The following is an 8,635-nucleotide window of genomic DNA, read 5'->3' as shown; positions in this document are numbered from 1 at the left end:
GAAACAAAGCTAAATGAGGGCATGCTGTACTCAGTCCCTATTGCTTCGTTAATCCATTACCATCAATACATAATGAATTAACTTCCCTTGTCCTCTCTCCCTACCTACCCCCCCCCACACACACACACACAAGGAATGCCAAATGAACTGAAGGGCTACTTCTATGACACTCTTCTGCTGTCCACTTCAAAGATAACTGACCATGACCTTCATGGCTGGTGATTTCAATGGATATATTGGGCAGCACCCAGGTATCTTCCATGGGGTACATGGTGGGACACAGAATTGGTTCCTGAAATGAGGAGGGTGCAGGACTACTGGAGTTCTGAGATGGAAATGACCTAATGACCGCAACACTTGATTCAGGAAGCTAGCCAATCACTTGATAACCTATAAATCTGGGGAACATGCTAGCCAGACTGACTACATTCTCACCAGAAAGCAGGATTCGTGGTTGCTCATAAATGCAAAGGCCTTCAGTGGAGAAGAATGTATCCCACAACATAGATTACTCATTGGGGAGTTTAAGCTACTGGCTTGAAGCATTCCAAGAAGTAAACCAATTTGGAAAAGAAGCGTATGGAAGCTGAAGGATCCTTCAATTAATCAGAGATTTAGTGATGTCCTAAATGAAGTATATAATGAGAAGGAGGATTTAAAGACTTGCAGCATAGATGATAAATGGAAGTTCCAATGGGACAACTTGGTGAGAGCCTTGGGCCAAATTTGTGGCTGGTGCAATGTCCCAGCAAGACCTAGGGTGATGTGGTGGTGGAAAAGCGTAATTGATAGGGACATGAGAGTAAACAAAAGGGCTTGGAAGGACAGGAAGGAGTTATATCAGGCAGTTAGAAAGGAAGCTATGAAGCAGGTATACTTAGCCATGAGTGAAGCAGAAAGGAAGAAGTTTGCCAATGTCTTGCAATGTGAGGACCAGAGACTTAATGTGTTTTGGTTTGTAAGACAGGGTGACAGGGAAAATTGTGATGCTGTTGGAGAGAAATGTGTTCACATGGATGATGGCTCACTTGCAACTGGCCATTAAGAATCACTGCTGAGATGCTTAAAAAATCTGGCAGTGTTGGGTATGGTCTAGGTACCCATATAGTAAATCAGGTTTTACACGAGGGAACCATACCCAGTGACTGGTGTAGCAGCATCATAGTCAACTGCTACAAAGGTAAACGTGATGCGTTGGGCTGAAATAATTACAGAGGTATCAAACTGTTAGATCAGGTAATTAAAGTTACAAAGAGGGTCATAACCCAACTAATTAGGACGTGAGTTAGTCTAGATGAGATGTAGGTTGGTTTTGTACCTGGGAGAAGCACCACTGATGCTATATTTCTGGCAAGGCAGCTGCTGAAGTAGGAAGCCAAAAATAAACCTTTGTACTTGGTTTTTGTTGACATGGAGAAAGCCTTTGACAGGGTCCCCCAATCCCTTATCTGTTGTTCAGTGCAGAAATTAGGGACAGACGAGTGGTTGGTGAGAGCTATGCAAGCCATGTACAGATATGCTGTCAGTAAGGTGAAGCTTGACAACAAGTATAGCGATGAATTCAGGGTACAAGTAGGGGTTCGTCAAGGATCAGTCTTCAGCCCTCTCTTGTTCATCATAGACCTCCAGGCAATAATAGAGGAATTTAAGATGGGCTGCCCCTGGTAGCTCCTCTATACTGATGACCTCATTCTCGCAGCCTAAATATCAAAAGGCCTTAGAGTTAATCTAGCCATAACTAAATTCTTAGTAGGAAAGCAGACAAATCACAGATTCCCTCAGATAGATGGCGCTGCTTGATATGTAGAAAAGGCATATGTAGAAACTTGAAAAGCTATAGACACATACGAGGTGCAACAATATCAGTGGAAAGTTAACTGGGAAAATAGTTTTTGTGTGTGGAAGGTGTCTGTTGTTGCTATTCCTCCTGATCCCCCTCTCTCTGAAGGGGAGTGCTCTCCTCTCAGTAAGGGTCTGCGCTTCCTCTCTCTCTCACTGTGTCCACTAAAGAGTTTCAGACCAGTGCTGATATCGAACACTTTGTGTGCCGTGTCAGGACACATGCACTATTCCACAACACTCCACCTTCATCTAATGAAGAAGAACGCTTCACTGACTTGGACTGCCAACCATTCCACTGGATGCCAGCTCCTGGCCAGTTCCAAGCAGTTGATCAATATGTAAGCATCTGCCACTGCGTTGTGGACCAGTTCAACTTTTGCAGACATACCCAACATATTAACATCTTCCCGGCCAAACTCTTGACCCTTCGATGCCTCCAACGCCACACAGATATCATCATCAAACCAGCTGGCAAGGGTGGAGCACAGTCCTTTACAAGGCTGAAGCTCTCCATCAACCTCAAGACACCTCCTTCTATTGTCGTCTGCCCTTCAACCTCCACACTTAACTATCAACAGCCTGTGTCCTCCACTGTTCATGACCTCATTACCTCCTCCCGTCTCCCTTCCACTACCTCCAGCCTCATTGTCCCTACTCCCCTCCCCCACTATTTACTTCCTTCCTTAAATTCACAAGGCCAATGAATCCTGGCCACCCCATCGTCTCTGCCTGCAACTGCCCCACGGAAATGATCTTCAGATACCTCAACCGTGTCCGCCCCTCATACATCCATGACACCAATCATGCTCTCCGTTTCTTTCTCCTTCCTTTCTGGCCCCTTTCAAATTCTGCTCATTCTTGACATTAAAAGGTTGTATACAGTGATCTCACACAACGAAGGACTTCTTGCCCTTATACACTTCCTTGACCTTCAGCCTGACCCTCATCCTGGCACCTCTACACTTCTTTTCAGTCAAAAGAAGATGTGTACAACTTTCTCGGATGAAATCTGAATTTAACTACGGCTTCATTGTTGAATGGTTTTATCATGACCACCTTAACGGTTTGTTAGGAGGAAACATTATTGGTTTCTATTTTATATAATAGTATTCCACGTTTTAGGGCTTAAATTGCTTTATATATCCTTTTTTTCTTACTTGGTCCTTAAATCTCTTTCTAGATTTTATTATTTTATCATTTAATGTACAAAATATAGTAATATATATATTTTGCTAAATTTGGATATACAATTTTCCCCCACTGTACCCTTATTGCCCCCTTAGACTTCATTGTGACCTCCTTTGTTTTCCTTTTTAGACCCCTTTTGACTAATAATAATGAAATAGTTTATGTCACCCCTACCATTCCGCAATCTGATCAGATACCATTGTCTTACTGGCATCTGAGTTTCTTTATGTCATCATAGCGATTTTATAGTGCCAGTAAAATTGGTGTAAGGAAGAATATATGGCATAATTAATTTATCAATAACAACAGGAACTTAACTGTCAATTTCCAGTGGCTTTAATTCTAAGTGGATCTTTGATTGTGGTAAGGAGATAGATAAATGTATCTATATTATCAGTTCTTGGCCCCTTTGTTACTCTTTTCTGCCATTCCAAGTTATAATAGGAGTATTTTCTCCTTCAGTTCAGTCTGCTACAACAATAACAGCAAGCACATAATTTCTTTATTCTTTAGTTTTGATGCAAAATTTGCTAAAAAATTATAATGGCGTATCCTGTACGTTGGAAACCTATTTCATGTGATGCTCTGAGGATTGGCAATGTATTTAGAATTGATGTAATGCTTGATCGATTGAATGGAGCTGCCTGAAATGGCCGTAAGGCATTAATACCTGGACATACTTGTTACTTCTTTAAGTTTTATTCACTTTACTTCGAGCTGTGAGAATGCCTTAAGTTGAGGCACCAGACTGACTTGGTGCCTCAACTTAAGTACCTAATTCAACTGAATATATATATATATGTGTGTGTGTGTGTATAAATTACATGTAACAGACATTTGACTGAGGTCGTGCTGGGGCATCGCCTTGAAGAACCTTTTGTCAAATGAATTGACCCCCAAAACTCTTTTTAAGCCTGGAACTTATTCTGTCTGTCTCTTTGCCAAAGCACTAAGTTATGAGGATGTAAACACACCAACACCAGTTATCACATGGTGTTAGGGGACAGACACAAAAACACACAGTCACATGCGTATACATCAGGAGCTTTTTTCAGTTTCCATCTAACAAATCCATTCACAAAACTTAAAAAACAGCTGCCCAAGTAAGACTGAACCCGTAACCATGTGTTTGGGAAGTAAGCTTGTTACCACATGTGCCTATATATATATATATGTGTGTGTGTGTGTGTGTATAGTCTGATCAATAAGTTTCTGGGCTGTTGCCATAGTAACGAAGTTAAAGCACACTAAGTTAAACTACTTGGCACAGATTGATCTTGGCGGTACTTGTGTGTGTGGGTGGGTGTGTACTCACACACACATACACACATCCAGTGTTAAAGAAACTTATCACCCACCAAATACTGCAAATTACAGGGGCTTAATTCGAAGACTACCTTACAAGAATAGAAGAAGTTTTAACCAGACTAGAACACATTTGTGCACTTCTTGTGGAAGACTTCAACCTGGCCAAAGTCCTGAAGCCCTTTTCCTCTCAGAAAGGATGTGATGTTAGAAAAAGTGGGATCCCTACTCAACTTGAACAAGTTACACTTGGAGGAAATAATATTCCAACCACCTGACACTAGTCTCGGATCGCAACATAATAGAGCTGATCATGTATGGACCAAAGGAACCCACAGACATGCAGTCTATGAAAAGCACCTTAAATCTATCCAAAAAGCAGACTGGAAATCAGTTGAGAAAGAAATCATCAAACAGGATTGACCCCAATGTCTCTCTACACTTGACACTGAGATGAAATTCAAAGAATCCATGTCCGTAATGCAAGCCATATGCTAGAAGTTTGTCCCAGACAGAAAGGCCATTGCACTTTAGAACAAGGGAGCGATAAGTTCTTATGAGATGGTGTACAAAGACTGCAAACTGCTTCAACAGAGAACTCAATGCCAGTGAGAGAGAGAAGGAATATGAGAGTGCAAAAGAGAAAGCGAGAGAGAGAGGTGTGTGCCAGGGAATACCCTGAAGTTGTGGAGATCAGAATACAAATGGTATCATGGAGTATTGCCAAGGGTGCATGAGTAGGGAGTTGATATGAATGCAGAGTTTGTGAGGAATGCAGTGATTGGTGAAACCTGGGTATATAGGGGAGGGGAGACGATAGGATAACAATGATGCAGTGGGCAGGGTAGTGAAGGCAGGATTGGGCTGCTGGAGTGAGAAGGAAGAGATAAGCATAGTGCTGCAGGTAAAAGAAGGAATATGAAGAAGAGAAGAGGAACTGCAGTTTGGGTTAAGCTGTGTCAAACGTTGGTATTGTTACATGAGAGTGGAACACACAGCACTTCCAGAACTCAGGTTTGCTGAAGTGGATAGGTTGTCTCAAGAACCTTGTGTCGCCAGGCATCTTGATCCATTGTCAACTCCCCTCTTTGAAGCCGAACATCCTGAGATTGATCCTAACTACTTCATCCGTTGTTTTCTTGGGGTCTTCCTCTTCCCCAGGTGCCATCCACTTTAAGAAGTCAGCACTTCCTTATACAGCTATCTTCATTCATATGCATTACATGTCTAAACCACCATAGTCTTCTCTCTAGCATGTTGTATCTGATTCCTCTTGTGCTCACATGTTCTCTCAACACATTTGTTCTTTGTGGTGCATGCAAACTGACGTTGCATATCCATGGAACATACTAGCTTCATTCCTTTCTAGTCCTCACATGTCTTCAGCATTCAAAGCTCATGTCTCACTATGATGGTGTTTGGCCATTTTTTACACAAGCCTCATACAATCTTCCTTTAACTCTGAGAGAGAGTCTTTTTGTGGCCAAAAGAGGTAGTAGCTCCCTGAACCTTCTTCATCCTATTCATATTCTAAGAACTTCATACTCACCACACACACACACATAAAGACATGCCCAATTTTAAAATCTTGGTAGGACCTCATTCCATCTGTCAACAAGCTTATAGATGCTGCACTAGTAAGATTCTTTAGGTTTTGATGTAAAGTTCAATACCGATTCACTTGCAGCCCCTTCCCTCAATGTCAGCCTAATCCCATTTAAATGATTCTGTAATCCCCTAAACATGTGATAATCAGAAGGTGCAAGGTCAGGAGAATATGGAGGATGAAGCAATTTCTCCCATTGGAGCACTTCTAAGAGATCTTTACTCAATTGTACAGTTGTGGGTGTGTTTTATTGTGATGCAGAACGACCCCATTTCTATTGACTAAGGACAGGAGAATTTTGTCCAAAACCGCTTTCAATCAACAAAGTGGATTGCAATAGAGATTGGCATTGTTTGTTTGATTATTGTATAACAGTTTGCAATGGATAATGCCTTGAATATCCCAAGTTACACTCAACATGTTCTTTGGCCAAAGTTGTCCTCTTTGTTGCTGAGGAGGTCTGCTTCCATGAAGGATCCATTGCTGACGGCATAAAGGATCCAATGCTCATCAGCTCACCCAAAAATGGTATCTGTTGTTGTTGTTGTTGTTGTGTAAGCTGTGATTCACAACATGTGTAATTTATTGTTGCTGATTCTCTGGAGACAGTTTATGTGGGACCCATTTTCCAGCTAATGAAACCGTTCCAATTCTTTTCAGTTCATGTAGGATAGTCATGTGGCTAACCTTAAATTTCTTGGCGAGTTCTTTAGCACTAGTGACAGGGTTTGATGTAATAACAGCATCCAGCCCATGGGAATCGAGAGCTTTGGACGGCCCTTCTTTGGCTCGTCATCTAAGCTGAATTTCCCACTTGAGATATGGAAAAACCACCTTCTGCTACTTCTTTCACTCACTACATCATCTCCTGAAGTGCTTTGAATTGACTTTGCTGTTACACTTCCATTGACACCTTTATGAAACTCGTAGAGTAAAGCATATTCCTTAGTTGGGACGAATATTGGAGGGTGAATATCAAAGAAGATTGTGGACAATAGTTTTTTAACTCGAACAAAATATAAACTACTCGTTGTTTCATTCCATGAGGGATAACAAAAGGCAATAATTCAATGAATGTCGTCTAAAATTTCATCTAGACAATAGGACAAGACTTTTGTTTGAATCTCATACATACGCACATGCATGCACTCATGCACACACACACACACACACATGAAGAGAGAGACAGGGATCGAAGTATCTTTTCTTATGTCCCCCCCTTTGTAGCAGACATATGTATATGTACACTGTTGTCATAATAATATTCATGGCAAACAGGTGACAGTCTATTGTGGTCCTTGGAAACGTGATTGCCATTAAGAACTATGAGAGAGTCAATGTAAAATGTATCATATGGGTATATATATATATATATATATATATATATATATATATATATATATATATATATATATATATATATATATATCTACAATAGCAGTTTTGATTGTTATATGAATATGTGTGTGTGTGTGTATATATATATATATATATATATATATATATATTTTACATCCATAAAGTTAATATATGTATGCATGTATATGTACAGTGATGTAAGGATGTGGACACTAACCAACTCCCCTGTTTTATGAACCCCTTATTAACATAGCAACATCAAAGGCTTACATTAAGTATATGATTCTTCTTTACTAGTTTTGATCTGCTAATTATATGTTCACTCTTGTTCTACTCCCCTGAAACGTACTATAATTTGATATAAATATAGATTAGGCTGAAACAGTCTATTTATGACATCTTAATAGATTTCTCATGTCCCTAACACATATCCGTAGCAAGTTTTGGAGGGACCATACAAAAGGTTGACTACACTAACAAACATCAAATGTACATGATCAGGTTAGTCGAGTACCCAGTACAAGACAGCAATGACACATTGATATCCACCCTAATTTTCATGTACATTTTCAATTTCTATTTTTACTTCCACAAAGGATTCAGTGAAACTGGATATTGAGAACCATAAGAAAAGGACACCATTACTGGAAGCCGTCTCCAAGGCCCACTTCGGAATAATCCATAAATTGATTACACATGGAGCAAACATACATGCTGTCGACAATGATGGCAATAATTGTTTGCACCTTGCTGTAAGGGAGGAGATGTTTCATTCTGAGATGGAACACATTCACATTTTAGATGAGGTAAGTTTTTAAAATTGTTTGTGAATGTGTGTGTGTGTGGTTGGCATTAGGAAAGGCATCCAACCGTAGAAACCATATCAAAGCTGGCAGTTGGTGCCTGAGCAGCTCTGCAGTTGGCCAGCTCTTGCTGAATGATTGAACCCACGCCAGCATGGAAAATGGACATTAAATGATGAGGAGGAGGATGAGTGCTACAAGTGTGAGCTTGTATGTGTGTTAGATAAAGAGAGAAAAATAGAGAAACAGGCAGACATTGCTTGCCATGTCTACTCACTCCCATCCACCTCTCTTCCATTAGTACTAAGTAATCCAGTCTCTCCAGATAACCGTAGTTATATTATGTAACTAACTCTATTTCATCGCCTTTCACCCTCAAAGGTACGCTCTCTCCACTGTAAAGAAGGTAACCCATCTTGTTGGCTATATAACACAGCCATCCAGTGTGAAGGAAAGGTGACCAATGACAAAGAGGAGATATTCCCAAATAACAATGAAACGGGGAGGAGGAGAAGTCTGTGTGACGTGATAG

At 40.6% G+C, this 8,635-nt stretch overlaps 1 protein-coding gene across 1 annotated transcript in view; it reads left to right on the top strand.

Moving 5' to 3' along the window:
- Positions 1-8,635, top strand: part of LOC106882791 (uncharacterized) — a 45,655-nt gene that overhangs the window by 19,593 nt on the left and 17,427 nt on the right. Inside the window, 1 exon segment of the mRNA XM_052977852.1 lies at positions 7,897-8,106. Within this exon segment, the coding sequence (XP_052833812.1) occupies positions 7,897-8,106 (210 nt within the window).

This window comes from Octopus bimaculoides, chromosome 29 (genome assembly GCF_001194135.2).
Source record: "Octopus bimaculoides isolate UCB-OBI-ISO-001 chromosome 29, ASM119413v2, whole genome shotgun sequence".
Classification (NCBI taxonomy): domain Eukaryota; kingdom Metazoa; phylum Mollusca; class Cephalopoda; order Octopoda; family Octopodidae; genus Octopus; species Octopus bimaculoides.
Note: the sequence above shows the minus strand (reverse complement) of the source record. Positions and strands in the feature narration are given on the sequence as shown.